Below are 16,388 nucleotides of genomic sequence, written 5' to 3' on the forward strand. Positions count from 1 at the left end.
GAGTCTTGATTTTAATTCAGTGTAACATTGGATGTTCCAGTACAGTGCATATACACATAAGGCAGGTAGTGCAAACTTTTCTTGAAATCATTCATGAGGCATGCTTAGAGAAAGGTTAAAATTATCTGTTTAAAATGCAAAGAAAAATCTGTTGGAGCCATCAGTTTTGAGTTAATGTCCTTGCTTTTATAGATTTCTAATTATTGCATTATTTGTAGACACCTATTGTGTATTATCACATTTTAGACACAATGGGGGAAGCAATTACTACTTCAGCAGATCTACATTACATGGCTTCTTCAGGAAAAAAACCAGCAGAAACTCAAGATGCAAGTACAAATACTCACCCAGGTAAGTGCTGCCTGTGTGACCTACAGCAACCAACTATTTCTGATACTGCTTCTTGTTAATTGTGTTATTTGGTCAGTTTCCAAAAGTGGAGTAAGTTTTTAAAGGGAAAATCGTATTTTATGCTGTAACTTTTTGTTTCAAAAAGAAGATACTCCAGAAGATACTGGAGTACAAATTACAAAACATTAGTTAAAATAATTTTAAATAAAAATACAAAAATATTGCTGATGCAGTTATGTAAGAGTCTCCACATGCTTTCTGTAAGTCAGTTCTGCTGTGACTTTTTCTGAAAGCTCCTTTTAACTAAGTTTGACTTTATCTAAATGCATTTTAGACAACATTTCACACATGACTGACATTGTTTCCTTGCATCTTCCCCCCTAGACTTTCCTTTAATTTGGGGGCTGGGAACGCAGAAATGTACATTCAGATAATGCCATCTATGTCTTTACTTTCCTTAAATTCATGCATTTTGTTTTTGGTTGCTTTGCTATCAAGTGCTCCAGTCATATCAGGATGTTGGAAACAGTGCTGGAAATGAGGTTTCTGAAGGTCAAAATAAAAAGTCAGTCATTTCTGTTCCTGTGTCAGGTATGGCTTTAGTCTTTCTCTACTTTCTTTGTTGTCTGGGAAGTCTATAAAAATATTACAATTTTAACGTGGTTTTTGTACATGAGGTAGCTTAATGCAGGATATAGATAAAAAGATGCTAATTTATCCGACTTCTTGAAACCAAATGTGAAGTAATTATAATACTGTTTATTAAAAGCTTGGCTGGAATTCCTCGTGGTGCAGTGCACCTATGCTTTGTTATTCCTGTATGAGGAGGTACATTTGTGTATTTTAGCTTGGTTTTAGTCCTGCTTAAGCCTGGGGAGTTGGCGTTATGTAGACGAAATGGATTGACCAGTGGGATGTTAAGACAGATCACAGCTCCACATGAAATCAAACTGTAGTAGCTCAGCTAATGAAAGAAGTTATTCCATGCACCTCCTAAGTTCTGTAATAGCTATCTTCCAGATAACAATGTTGTAGTCTCAAGTAGGAATTGTATTCCCAATCAGTCATCTCTTTGGTCAATTTGTAGAACAAAAAGTAGAAGATAACTTTGATTTTGGGCTAAAGAAGATTTATTTTTATTTGCGTTTTCTCCCCCCATTTTATAAATCCCTGATACACAGTACTACAATAGAATTCAGTACGTAAGTATTTTCCCTATGGTATCAAGTGAGCATATTAATTTTTCCTTTCTTTTAAACTTTAACGGTGGTGTTCCATTTCAAAGATTATTTTACTGCATCACATGACTTATTTGCAGATAGTTTATTAGGAATCTTTCTAGCTGAGTAGTGTCATTTATTTGGATCAAGTGAAGATGCAGATTTTTATTTTTTTAATCTATGCAGGAGGGAATTGGAAATCAATAGCAATTTAGACTGCAGCATGTTGCTTTGATTTCAGTATTTTGAGTATTTTTCTGCTAATTTATCACCAAAATGAACAAATACTTTAGTAATTTAGTTAGAAGCAAACGTTAAAGAAACCTGTTAAGCTACATTGTCTATATTTTTAAAAGAAATGTTAATCAAGGCTTTTATTATAATTTAGAGAGCACAGACCTTTTTCCAAATAGTTTGTCTGAAGTTTCGTGGGTTCTACTGTAAATATAATACTACTATTATTTTCTCACAGCATCATCTAGTGCCCACGAGATACTACCATCAGACATGTATTTAAACCTGGGATTCCCCACTGAAGTGATTGAGACACCTTTACCATCCTTTCTGTCAGACGCACCTGATTTGGTTAGTGGTTTAATATATATATATGGTTAAAATACATTTAAGTATACTGTTTGTCTTACCTCATGAATTTGTGTTCTTTATCTCTGGATGTTTGACAATACCATAGGAAATATTGTAGTTATTTTGTCTCTAAAACAAAAAGCCTTTCACGTCAAAGTGGTAAGAGGTAAACACAGGAAATAGTTAACAATGTACTGTAAACCATGTATGCAAAACATACTGTATAATTCTGCATAATCTTATTCTTGTTTAGAGTGAACATGAATATATCAGTGTGATTGACATTGAAGACAGTGACATCCTGAACAATTTGCCCACAATACCTGAGTCTGCAGAAGAGATACCTACTACACAGGAAAACGAGAAGCTTGAAATTCCACCTACTGCAAAACTTCATCACATGGCAGCTTCTGTTACTAATGCAATTCCACCGGAGTTGCTTCAGAAGAAAGGTAAACCATTTCAAGTCAGGAAAAACAGCTATACACTTTTATTGTAATAGTATTACCTCCCACAGAAAGCCGGCAGCCTTCTCCCAACTCGCCTACTGCATTTTTAGTGTTATTCATTAAAAGACTTATACATTTGACTTCTTTTGTGACAATTCCTGCCTCCTAAAACATACTATTAGGTATAGCACAGCTAAGCCTAATTTCTTGTAGTCCTCAAATGTTTGCAGTTTGTTCAATGCTGTTGGTGCACTTTTTTTTTTTTTAATTTCAAGACAGTCATCTGAAAAATATATTAAGCCAAATGCAAAGGGAAGATGAGACGGCAGATTCTGCTAGAGATAGTGTAACTTGGAACATGGTACATGAAGGTGAAAGAACTTTCCCTCCTTCAGAGCTTCCATCCAAACTAATTGGCAAAGAATACTTTTCCACAAAGCAGCAGGAAATGGATATGCAATTACAGACACTACAGAACATAACAGAAAATATGGAGAAGGATTTTAGAAGTACCAGCCTGGTGAGTAGTGACTGCTAACTGTTGTGTCTGAAACTTTGTTTTTTAACTTCCTTCAGCTAAAGACAAATTTACATTTTGGAATGATGTATTTTCAAATATGCTTAGTATATATTGAGTGAGATTAATATACAGTTCTTTCACATTTAGTGTTGCATCTGTTGGATGACATGGTTACTTACAGTGGACCAAATGCTGGCCAGAATGGTGATGTTCATAGTGAATGGGCAGAATATATTTGATTTCTCTGTAACTGGGAAAATGGAATATCACAAAAGTTCAGGCTGAGCAGGAGACCTTTTTGGCAAAGACTTCTGTAGTTGTGCCTCTGCAGAATATTATGTGACTATTTCTGGAACCTGTTCATATTTATTTCATAAAATATTTGCATTTTTAACAACTTTATAAATCTAAATACACAAGTAAAATAAATGCATTTTGGACATAGTGTATTCAGATAATTCTATATGTAATTCAGGAATTACTATTTTCTAGGGCCTGACAGAGCTAACAGTAAAAAGTTAAAAAATTTTCAGCAGACTGACCTCTTAATGCTAATCCTGATTTAATTTGTCTAAATCTTCATGTGTGGCTGACTTCAGGTGTATGTGAAATGGGGAATGCTGACAATCATTTCTTCACATGACTGTGACTTCTTCATTAAGTTTAAAGCAAGCTGGGAGTGACTAATCTAAGAATGAGCCAGTAGGTTCTGATTTTACCTAGCTGGTAAAAAAAAATTAATTTTCTTTGCACATCAAGCATACTAAATCAATCTCCAGTTTGTGTAGACCTGGATTAATACAGAATGAATTCAGTAGCACTGTGTAAATTCTACAGTACCTACTTTTTGTATAATCATTCATAATAATAGTGTTCATTGCTTGTGCTTCCATATATTCACAGAAATATAAGGACCTTGTTGTGTCACCTACACATAGTTACTACACTAAGGTGGATTATTTAATAACTTATAACCATCATCAAGGTGATTATCTAGGCAGATTTTAAAAAGCCTGTAGTGAAAAAAAATCTCCACATATCCTTTCTTTGAGCATTTCACTGCATTTGTGTTTTAAAACTTCTGGATGTCTAGCCAAATCCTGAAGACAAACCCATTTTCTTTTTTGCCCTTATTTCAGTGCATACCAATTGGTCATGTCTTTTGTAACAATCTGTTACGTATTAGACATCAGTTTTGAGGCCTGTTCGTTGTAAGAATAATATTCAGTAAAATTTCTCAATCTAGGTTAGTCAGTTTTAGTTTTCACTTTCTAGTTTTAAACTTCAGGAAACTCCTGTCTTACAAAGAATATGGCAATATTTTTATTTCTGTGTTTTTTAGATATCTATTGGAAAACTTCAGCTATGTTAAAAATAAAAATAATGTGATCAATAGGAGTAAAACTGTTCACAAGGATAATACAGTTCCTACGTACTTTTCTCAGAGTAAGGGTCCAGAAGGCTATACTCTTTAGATGAAATTAATTTACTTGAGCTAATTTGTTTCCTGAACTGTTTTCTTTGTTTTGAATCAGGATACTCCATTAAAATGTTCACAGGATTCTGAGGGAAAAAAAGGCATTTAAAGCAAACTTTGCAAGAATTTTTGCAGTGTCAGTCTCAGAAATACCTTTAAGAATGTATCTTTACTTAGTTTTTGGGTTTCATTTACAGCTAGTGAAAATAATAGAAGATTTGGAAATGGCTGCCCATTCAGACCTGGGTGCTCGTCCTTCATTCTCTGAAGATGCTAGAACCACTGATGATGGTATGTGTTCAGTTAACAGGAGGATAGCAAACTTGCAAGTTAATATTAAACTTGACTAACTTGTAATCACCACTGAAGTTTAATGCAATCCCAAAAGATATTACTGAAATATGCACCAAAAATCAAAAATACGAGAAATAAAATCAAAGGTAGGAAATCTGAATATTATGGGTACTGCTTCAACAAAAATGCATTTGAGAATATCTGTATACTTAGACATTTTCCAAAACCATAATGCAGGACTTGAGTATAGGGTTTTAAAGATTATAGTATATATTTCTATTGTATTGTAAAAATAAAAACATGGTGCTATAAATGCTTTGATTGCTGATATGAAAGGGTGAGAAATTTGTCCTCAGTTTTTTCTATGTATATAAAGAAACTTCATTCATGCATCTTTGGTGGCTTTTTAATTGTAATATCTGTTGGTTTGAATAAAAGCTTACATCAGCTTAACTGTTCGCTAGAGCTGATGTATTGAATAATTTATTGCTTTATAACAATTGACTATATAGTACTTATTTACTTATAGTGACTGTAGTGTGCCAAGAAGGAATATGCTAGCGGTACATATTTCAGGTTCCATTTTACAATCATACCAAAGCATAGTCTAATCTACTTACGAAGTTAATACAAAGCCAAGTGGTAGAGCCAAATCATGGCTATATCTGTATTTATACATAAGACAATATTGAAGATGTTCATTAGTCTCACACAGACCAGCTCGTGGTTTGGTCTTCTTGTCCACATGTACAGGACTGGTACATACATCACAGATCTAGCAGTGCCCTTCCATAGGGAGGCACAACTGATCTAGATTCAGGTTGTTCTAGGTTTGACAGATAAACTAAATATGCCACTAATACATATATATGAGTGATAGGTTTTGCATTGTGGGGTTTTTACATTGGTCTACACTAATTAATGTATTTATTATTTTTTTTGCTGAATCAGAACATTATCTGAGGGGTGTGATTTTTGAGGATGTTACACATGATGAAAAGGAGGGCTTAAACTTGGAATATCCTGTACCCAGTTATACTACATTGGAAGTGCAATCTCCTGCCTCCGCAGCTTCTGCTTCTGACTTTCCCAGTGGCATGAAGTCATCTCCAGGTATAATTTTTAGTATTTATTTTTCCCTTTTTCTCCTTTTAAAAGTAAGTAAACTTTTTCTTTCTGGTGTAATAATATCTCACTGCTGTTAGACAGAATGTTATGGAATGCCAATGAGCTCATTAAAGTCAGTTGTCAGTCTTTCTAGATTGCACTATTTAGAATGGCTTCGTGGATGTGCATTGATAATAAGTTTATATGTTACATGATGAAACAGTATCACTGAGTTTTGAAAACAGTTCAGCAGTGAATTATACTTGCACTCAAATTCACCTTTATTGAAAGAAAACTAATAACTTTGGGTCCATTTCTGAAACCCATCACTGTGCTGATTGGTAGTTATTTAGTTAGGTGTATGTGAATATAAATAAGCACAGTGCCACAGAACAGTCATAGCTTCTTCCCAAAGCTGTCTTTATTATCTCTGTCACCCTCGCTTGTTCTAGAGAGGTGAGATTTCAGTTAAGTCCAACCCACATCAGCAAAGTAGATTGTTCTGTATCATTACACATTAACTCCTGGCTGCGTCATAAAACGTTATTTTGTGAGGTCTCATTTAATTTTGCAAACTGAGAGTTAGTTGATCTTTGCAATTATGAAGACTGCAGTAACATTAAAAGGAAGAGGAAAAATCACTATGCAAGCAACTATTGCCTGTGTTTAAAAATGTAGAGTATCTTACTTTGTCTGCATATTGCCTGCATTGCTTGCATTCAAGCTTCTAAAAATGAAGCTTGAATGCTTCTTATTGAAGCTTCTTATCCCACAGTCTGTTTAATGTATGTATTATTAGTTTGTGTACAAGTGCGAGGCTTTTTTGTTAATAAAGGCTGTTTCTGTTTCAGGCTTTCATACAAGCAGAGGTCTATGTGATAGGTATGTATTTTGACATAGGTTTTGTTGAAAATGTGTTTACTTTGAACTCCTACAAATAAGGGGACTGTCAAGATGAATCTGTCACTTACATTAAAATACAGGCATTAATTTTCAAACTGAATGAAAGCCTTTTTATTAGTTAATTTCAGGCATTTACTCTGACTTCGGTAGTGCCTGCTAGATTTACTTTATGCAACAGCTGCAGAAGCATTCTGAGTTGCTTTCTCATTACAAGTAACAGGGCTGTTAATGTGGATGCTGCTGTTGTCTATGTGCATTTGTTATTTCTCCTGTTTGCAAAGCACTGTTCTGTGAACAAGTACATGTAACTGCTGCTAGTAGTCATCCACTGAGGCCATCTGTCACCAGAAAGTTTTTCAAGTGTTACCATATGAACAGTGTAAAGCAACAGACTGAAGATTTCCAGACTAGGATGATCCTATGCATTAAATAAAATGATCTGACATACATATTTTTTACTGTTAACTGCTGCTGGTCTCCTGGATCCAGTTGTGGAGCAGAAGACAGTAGCTGGCTTCCCTTTCCTCCTGGTCATTCTGCTCAGTTACCCACTTTTATTGTTTTGCTTGAAGGATAGCAGTAAACTTGAATGGTTTAGTTTATTTTTAATGTATTTTAAGAAAAACTGCTAGTGACTGAAGTAGATTAGGTAGTGACTACATAATCTGAGGGTGGGGATGAGGCAATAAGCTTCAGTAGATGGTGGTTTTTACCCAAAGGAGTAACTTGAAACAACTGTATCTTGTAATTGTAAACTACCTGAGATTTGTTTTTTATTGGGAGCAACTGTTTAAAAGAGAGGAAAGAAATGGACAGAATTCAGGTAAAACTACTGTCTTGCTTACACTGATTCTTGTTCAGAAGGTCATTGAAAGTTGGGGTTCCTGAAACTGGTGGCATCCCACAGCCTTATCTCAGCATGGGCAGCAGTACAAACCCAGTGGGTGCTCATGACCGCCTGGGCTGCCACACTCAGCCTCTGCATGAGTCATGTTCACTCAACCCAGTGGAGCTCTGGCAGTTCAGCTCTGGATGGGGCCATATTTCTGGATGGTTTATTCAAAGCCCTCTTTGCTGCCATAGTCCTGATGTTAGTTAGGTCTTGCTCATTCTGTCCTACTCACACTGGGGGGCTATAAAGCCAGTTAAAGCGTACGTGGCGACAGCGAGGTGATGGCTGGTAAGTTTTTTAAAGACAGTGCATCTACACACATTATCCAGTATTGCTTGTGTACACTAACACTGAGATGCAGGGGAAAGAAAATTCAGTCCAAAGGCTTCTGGTAAAACAACCTGAATATCCTTGTTTTAAGCATAAAAGGAAGGATTTTAGCTTGTTCTTACAGGCATGTTCTACTTTAAATTAGTAACCTTTTTTTTCCCCTGCCTAACTTTAAGCTCTTTGGAAGATCCCCTGCAAATTACTGGCCTGAGCGGTGTTACTGACATCATTAGTGATCTTGTAGTACACGGTGACGTCTTTCCATCGGAGCTGGGCTTTACAAAAGTACAAGCTAAGAAAATCACTAGGTAATACCACGGCTGGTTTTTTTTTATGTGTTAGTTAAATCATTTTAACCCTGGTTATTCTCCTCATAGCTCACACCCTGTAAACAATGGAAGCAAGCGTGTGACTTGAGTTTATGTTAATGGGACTAGTATTAGAAGTGTTTAATAGCCACTGTTTTACTGGCCAGTACTGTCAAATGTGCTAATTGTTCTTTTATTACTTTGGTTTTAAAATTCTTTACCTCCTCCTTGGTTGTTCCTTCTTCTACCAAGTATAGGCTGGAGCACATCTGCATATGTAGAGCAGATTCAGTTCAGCCCAGGAGACTGGAGCCTTCTAAAGCCGTTCTGAAACACAGAATAGAAATTTCCCGTCAGTGGCAAAGCAGCTTCAGAAGCTTCCACCCCCAGACTCCACCTTGTTGTGCTCTCCGCCCTGCTGGAGATCTCTATACCTTCCTGACTGTCAGTTATAAAATCAGCTGTGTTCCTTCCTGAGATAGATAGGTTGAAATTACAGCATTTTTCCTGCTCCTGTTTGTGATATGGGTTGCTTTCAAGACAAAAATACAGCCATTGGGGATGCCAAACAACCTGTTGTGTTGGTGCAACCATTCACACAAGTTTAAGATGCCTGTTTCAGGATGTTCTAGTGACTCATTTAAGTAGAGTATAGTGCTCTGGTTTACTGCTTCTAACATTTATTTGAATTGTAAAAGGGGCTCAAGAGCTTCAAATCTAAATCTGTGCACAGATCATAACATCATTGAGATCCTTTGAGGATTCCAAACACATTAACAATGACTACATCAACATGTAAATATTGCTAGCGGGACTGTTTTGTGCAATTTTGTGAATATTTTCAAAATTACTGAAAATTTCGCTGATGTATTCAAGTAGTATTTAATCAAACTTGACCAAAGACCTAAAGACAGCTCAGTATCACATACTTCTTTTCACATATGACTGTGAATACTTCTGATAATGACACTTTCCTTTGCCTGAAGATAATAACAGATTGTCCACGCTCAAAGCTTTGGTCCTATTATCTGAATCTAGTTGACAAATAGAAGAAAAAATTTTAGAAAACATCTTGGAAATTACTTGTGTGTCAGGACTTCATAAAGTAAAATTTTGCAGAAGCTAATTTCCCCATTGTTCATTACTTATCCTTTAGCTGAGTCAGAATTTAAAGGAATTGCAGTATTTTTATTTATCATGTGTAGCTGCCATTGTTTGCAATTTAAAGGATGGTGCTAGATTATTTGCCATTTACATCTGCTCTCAGGGTTCATGATTCTGCTGCTGGACATTCTCAAAAAACAGAAAAGGAGAAGAGAGAGTTACAAGCATGGATGAAAAGAAAGCAAAAGGAAAGAATGAGAGAATATGTGAAGAAACTGGATGAACAAAGACAGAAAGAGCGTAATCCATTCAATCTAAGAAAGAATGTGGTAAGAATAATGGGTATCTTGAAGAATAACTGTTACATATTGTACAAGTGTTGATTGATTGTTCAGGTAAGATAATATAAAGGTTCGTGGTGATTTTTTTTTCCTATTTTGATGTTGGTTTTTTATATGTGTAATTTTATCATATTGGAGCTGACCATAGTTGTGTCAGAAGTGATCAGTAAGCAATTATAGCAGTGTTCTTCACAGGCTGCAGTAATGACAACTGGCTGCAGGTGGCGATTAGGACCTGTCCCCCAGCTCTGGATTCAGGAAGCTTAGTCCCCTCCTCTAAGGGATATAGCTGTAACACTCACTGATAAAAAGCTATATTTTGTCAGGGAGTGGTAACTACAGGAGCTGTAAAGATGTGTTTACATCTTTTTTCATCGTCCCCCACACCTCCCCAAAACCCCTGATGAATTTGAAAAGCAGAGTTCAGATGCCAGTATTCTTTACGAACACGTTAGGATACTGGGGGCAGCCATCCTTGTCACTCACACACAGAGCAGTGTATGCAATTACAGAGGGTCAGCAAAGGTGTTAGAATATGGCATATATCTCAAGTATCTGGTGAATTTTTTTGTTAAAGGCTGGTTTCAATACAAGCTCAGCAAAAAATCCCTTCCCTTGCAGAAATTTTTTAATTTTAAGTTTAATTAGTAAAACCACATTTTTGGCCTGATGCATCTCTTCTGATCTGCACTGTGCTGGAAATAACTGAGAGAAAAAAAGGGTACAAAAGGAGTTCAGAAATAATTTCCCAAACAATATTAAGACTTAAAATATGCATTTGTCACCTGGATGCTTTCAGGACCTGAAAAGATGCTGCTGAGTCAGGGGTAGGTCCAGCATTACAGGAGATGAGACCTAGCGACAGCAAATACATCCCTATACTTCCTACTCATCAGTTGAATGCAGGGCATGTAGTAAATTCTTTCATGCTGAAGCTCTGCTGGTTTTAACTCCCAAGCAGCAAACATGTAACACACAAAAGTTTCCTGTTACTAATTCAATTGTATTAACTTTTAGAAAGAATACAGATCTTACCTAGGAAATACGGTATTTTCCCTGGTTTTAAACAGTCTTTCAGAGTTGAACCTGGCTGTTCTTTTGTACATGTGTAGAGAGAAGTGATTCAGGAAAAATGGGTCCTACTTCTCTCCCTCTCCTGTGTTCCCAACTCATAAATATATACTTGATGTATTGTTACAGGCTTTTCTCCTGAAACCCTTAGGTAGCAGTTTTTTGGGTTTGGTGGTGAGTTTTGGTTTTGGGTTTTGTTTTGGTTTTTTTTGAAGAAAGCATTAAGAAATCAAATGGTACTCTAGCAAACACAGGTCAAAGTGCAACCCTGTTTTTTAAATTCATTATTAGGAATGTCACTGGTTTTTAGGAAACTGAAAGTGAGGGCATTTGAAACTTCGAGCTTGACAGTGAAGATATCTCCTTAGGAATATTAATATTTTAAGCATAAGAGCTATGGAAGGTGTGACTGCAAGCTTTCTGTATATTTTTAGAGACTGGAAGTTTGCAGACATGACCTTATCTGAATTTCTTGGTAGGGTCATATGCTTTCATATTGTTTTTTATTCAGGAGAATGTCTTAAACAGTAACTTTCAAGTCAAATAAGTCTACATTTTGAAAGTGAGAGATTGGAATGAGACCACAGTACAGAAAAGTTAACAATTATTACACTTTCTTGCGCAGCATTGTAGTCTTACTTCAAAGGATATTAAATTCTTCCAGAAGAAGAAAGAAGAAAAAGACAAGTAAGTTTCTGTAAATATAACTTGTGGTATTCTTATTTGTATATTAATCTTCCAGTCTTAAGGAAGAGGTAGTTTTAACTGTCTTTTCTGTGAAACCTAAAATATAAATGGCATTTCAACCAATGGCATAACTAATTCATGTTTGCTTTACCATTTAGGGAAACTCTGTAAAGTTAAGTTTTCTCCTTTACTGTTTTTTTCACTTTCCAAGTATCTTTTTTTCTTCTTTTTTTTTTTGTCTCCCAACATTGACACATTCATTCTATCAAACTCATTGTTAATAAATATTTTAGCTTTTTGCTAGTGACCTCAAAAAGGCTAGTATATCTTCTCTGAAATTGCAAAAAATGTTCTTCTATTCTGGTTACTGTGTACCTTGACAAGACTCACAAGCCAGCTGTAATTAAATGAGTCATAGCATGAATTGACATGTAATATTATTTCCCCATAGAGCCCTATTATCTGAACATCACAGTATGAGAATATCACAAGCACTTTCTCTGATGAACGAGATGTTATCTGAAACAGTGGTGTTACCTGCCAGTGAACATAGACCATTGTCCAGGACAAGGTCACCTCAAGAGTACAGAAAAAGGCATATGGCATCTACTAAAGGGTAATTACTTTAAGCATTCACCCTGCTCTGATGTATTGGTGTTTTTACCACACTTCAAATCAGTCTGCAGTTTGTAGCTAGTTGGTACAGGAGGATTAATTTGAGAGAAGCTTTATATTCTGGCAGAATTAAAGATATGCTTTGTTGGATCGGAGGAGTCTTATAAGTTCCTGTACCAGTCTTCTTGACAACCACTGGTGCAAATCTTGGAGGGACCCTTAAAAATGCCTTTTGGAGCAGAGAGTAAGTCAATGGTAGAGTCAGAGCTGTAATCAATGTCCTAACCCATCCCACTCAACAGCAATTCCACTGGACTATAGCCAGCAACATAGGTAATGATCTAGTAACAAGCAAGAAGCAAATAAAAATACTACTGTGCATGCATATAGACTACTTAAAGCAGAGTTCAGCAAATTCTAGATTTACTTTTCTTCCTTTCTGATTTTTTTTCATTACCTAGGATTTTACTTGTTCTTTCTTTTGCACTTTTATGCTTATTGCCTTTTGAGAAGGTGATGGTGTTTTAGTATTATAAATTGGTAAATTTATTCTACTTGATGGCGTTGATGTCACATATGTGTATACGTAATCCAGGCATATATTGCAGTATGCTTTTTCTTGTTCTACATTCAATTTTATGTTTTCCAGAATAATAGGAGGAACTGTGTACTTCAGATAATCCTGTAACTTCCACACTTAAATATTTCTGCATCTGTTTTAATAGGTAAAGTTCCAGGATAGAGCATTAAACTGAATGTAGTCAGTGCTGTACAGAGCCTGCTGGTGGTGTCCAAGGGCAGTTTAAGTACATCAGCCCTGCCAGAATTGGAAGCGCTAAAGAATGTTGTGCAGGAAGCCACCATAGAAGTGGCAGTAGTTTCTAAGTGATATGTTTTGTTGAACCTGAACCGGCTGTTTATAAAGCCAGTTTGATATGTCTTCACTGTGATTGCCAGCAGTTCTGATTCTGGTGAGGCTATTGGCCCCACAAGCAGTGTGATGCTGATCCTCAGCTAAGTGGGCTGAAGGTGATTTCTGTGGCCTTTTTGCCTTGTCTGAATAAGCCCTGTTACTTCGAAGTTGTGTGGAGGAATGGTATGTGGTAGCAGTTGGTAAGTATTTGGGCTTTGTTGATTGTTTTTTTTTTTCCTTTCTTATTGTAGAGGGCATCCAAACAGCCCCATTCTGTCAGAAAGGAGCAGAATTGCTGCCAAACCCAGCCTTGGTCAAAAAGTACACCGTTTCACCCCAGCTCTTGGTTTAACACCATCCAGGGGTAAGAACAGAACTTTATTAATGAAGGTACATGCTGGAGATGATCTTCAAGTTATGGCCAGGTTTTGGGAGGGAGGAGCTTTAATACCTATGTAGAAAGTCAGATTTGTAATCCTGGAGGTTTCCTCTTCTGAGGCTTTTGCAACCACACTGTCATTGGCCTGTGAAATGCTGAGGGTTACCTTTCCTTATCATCTCTTTCTAAATGCAGAGTAGCTTAATTTGCCATAACCAGAGTACTGTGTAATCCAGGAAGCAAACTCACAGATTAAAATTCTGAAGTACCTTTTGAGAGTTTTGATCTACTGCACCTAACAGAGGAGGTGCGTTCTTTGTCTTCCCAGGAAATGCCTGTATGCTCCCACAGAAAAGTAATTCCAGAGGAAGAATGAGAAATGCCGCAAACTGTCCTGTTAATTCTAGACACTGTAAGTTATGAAGAGCAGCAACATATCGCTGTCCAGCTACGTAATACAAGAGAAAAGACACAGAGAACACATTTCAGAGTACATCCTGGGTAGAATTCACGCAACACAGACCTTAGATACAGCATTAGTTTAGAAGAATAAAAATCAGTTTTCCCCCACATAAAAATCCTTTTCATTAGGAACTTGTGAAATGTTTTAATTGATCACCTCTGTTTACCTCCTGAATGATTTTAGCCAGTTGGCAGTTCCAAGATTACTGAAGCAAATGTGCCAGATTTCAGTGATTTCCTGAAACAGGCGTTATGAAGTCATGAGAGACAGAGGACTTGAGTCTGTCTTTCAACTGAAACCCACAGAAGGAGTGTTAGCAGTACAGTACACAAGTATTGTGCCTTTCCCTTACCTTTCTCTGCTGCTTACTTTCTGAGCTCTTTGAAGTAGGAATTGTCTGTGTTATCCCTCTGTACAGTATCTATTTAAGACATCATTTTGTCATAACGTTAGAGTGGAAAAATTTATGACTGAACTTTTTTAAAAAAATTTGGATTTTATTGATCCTTTTGCCCTATGCCTATCTGTATAGGTCTGGATCCACAAAAGTTTCCTTGCATAAATGTTTCCTCCTCATCAAATTCTTTAACAGATGCAGGACTTGATTACAAGAGCAGAATTGCTGATCAGAGAGAAAAAGATTGAGGAGAGAAACAGTCTGAAACTTAGGAAGTACTGTGCGTTGATTCCATTCTCCCTTACACCAGAATTATACTGGTGGCATAGTAGAGATCCTATTTGGCTAGTCAAATGTCAGTTTATTTGTGTTGGCAGTGCAGGAAAGGGAGAGAAGCAGTTGTAAGCAGATAGGCATTTTCCCTGAATCACTCACCTCTACACATGTGGAAAGCCATTCTCCTCCTCCTTTCCATACAGTCTCTTTTTAATCTCTATATACAGGTTGATCTTTCTGATTCACATCACCTTCTTGTATCTGTTTCTCCAGTATATCCCATCACTGCTAAGGGTTTCGCTAAAGTTTCATGTCTTTTAAGAGGCACAAAACCAGAATTTATGTAGTTTTATTCCTCTGACAAATAATGTAGCAGTGTCCCTTTTTGGGGACTGCACTACAGCTCCTGGATGCTGTAGGCACCGTGCATAGTCCTGTTCACTTTTTGTTCTGCCCTGGGAAGACAGTTCAGAGCATGAGGCTGGAAGGGACCAGCAGCATTTTCTAATCCCACGTTAGTTCAAGATAACAGGGCATGCTGTTTTTACCTGTGTTTACACAAAGCTTCAGTTCTTAGAACCTGGAGCTTCTGGTCTTGGAGAAGTCTCAAGACATTCAGAAGAAAACAGCAAGAAATGTTACAGTGCTATGATTGGCTTGTTTTCTCCTCAGCTACTGAGTGCAGAGTCAGCAGAACATCAAAACAAAAGCCTCCACGTGTTGCCACTGCAGTTCAGACGGAAGGTGTTGATCAAGACACAGATCGAGATGTTCTAAGTCCGTGGACTGTGCCTGATGATATCCAAAGAATACTTCAAAATACTGATGACTCCTTGTTTCAGGTAGGATGTCTACTTATTCTAGGAATGATTTGGTACCTGCTATGTAACACTTTGTTTACTTCTGCTTTATTTAAAACATAATTCTCTGTTCAGAACATGGGTGGGATAGGTGAAGAGGGACATAAATGACGGTGGTTCAACAGAATATATTTTGTCTTTACAAGCCATGTCATTCTTCTGAGCCTTGAAAATTATATTCTTTATAACAACTGTATAGGCATGTTGTCAGTCCAGGCACAGGCGCTAGTGAGAGTGCATAAACAGGAAGATAAATTGCATTTGTGGCAGAATAATCAGATGCATAACTTGATTAGAACATGTTTGAAAAAGAGTGGGATCATTTCTACTGGCTGCACAGAAGTCTTGTCCACGAATGATATGCATTCAGCTCATATTCTTTTCCTCCAACAGGACTCTGCAGTGCAGCCTGTGAGTTTCTCTCCTCTCAGCATTATTGATACTGATGGTGTTTCTGAAAGCACAGGAAGTATCCTCAGCAAACTCGACTGGAATGCAATTGAAGCTATGGTAGCAGATGTAGAAGACAAGTGAACAACATTTCTCAGCTGCTGCGTGCTTCCCAACAGTTGCTGGTGTTTGGTTTCATTTTTTCAAATAATCATTGTTCTACTTAAAATAGTTTGAGGCTTGCACTGGTTTTCTTCTTAAGCGGCACAGAAACTCTCACTGCTTTCAGTCTTGCTCAGATGAAATTCAGTTCCTTAGCATGTAGTTTGCTTCCCATATGTCTTCAGGTCAACAAGAACTAAATATAGTTGGTAAATGAAGACTAACAGTCTTAAACAAGAACTTCTGGGTCAGCTACCTTGCCCCTCTCAATAAAAAGGTTTTATTCTATTGTAA

The 16,388-nt window shown here is 36.9% G+C and overlaps 1 protein-coding gene across 2 annotated transcripts in view; it reads left to right on the top strand.

Moving 5' to 3' along the window:
* Positions 1-16,388, top strand: part of CPLANE1 (ciliogenesis and planar polarity effector complex subunit 1) — a 62,273-nt gene extending 45,885 nt beyond the window's left edge. For both annotated transcript variants that reach the window (XM_075079998.1, XM_075080000.1), the window contains exons 38-53: positions 247-351; positions 850-942; positions 2,044-2,156; positions 2,410-2,608; positions 2,881-3,125; positions 4,800-4,893; positions 5,848-6,009; positions 6,855-6,885; positions 8,305-8,436; positions 9,704-9,869; positions 11,578-11,639; positions 12,091-12,255; positions 13,419-13,531; positions 13,875-13,958; positions 15,355-15,524; positions 15,936-16,388. In XM_075079998.1, the coding sequence (XP_074936099.1) occupies positions 247-351; positions 850-942; positions 2,044-2,156; positions 2,410-2,608; positions 2,881-3,125; positions 4,800-4,893; positions 5,848-6,009; positions 6,855-6,885; positions 8,305-8,436; positions 9,704-9,869; positions 11,578-11,639; positions 12,091-12,255; positions 13,419-13,531; positions 13,875-13,958; positions 15,355-15,524; positions 15,936-16,076 (2,075 nt within the window). In that variant the 3' untranslated portion in view covers positions 16,077-16,388. The remainder of the gene's footprint in view (positions 1-246; positions 352-849; positions 943-2,043; positions 2,157-2,409; positions 2,609-2,880; positions 3,126-4,799; positions 4,894-5,847; positions 6,010-6,854; positions 6,886-8,304; positions 8,437-9,703; positions 9,870-11,577; positions 11,640-12,090; positions 12,256-13,418; positions 13,532-13,874; positions 13,959-15,354; positions 15,525-15,935) is intronic.

Source organism: Phalacrocorax aristotelis, chromosome Z, assembly GCF_949628215.1.
Source record: "Phalacrocorax aristotelis chromosome Z, bGulAri2.1, whole genome shotgun sequence".
Lineage (NCBI taxonomy): Eukaryota > Metazoa > Chordata > Aves > Suliformes > Phalacrocoracidae > Phalacrocorax > Phalacrocorax aristotelis.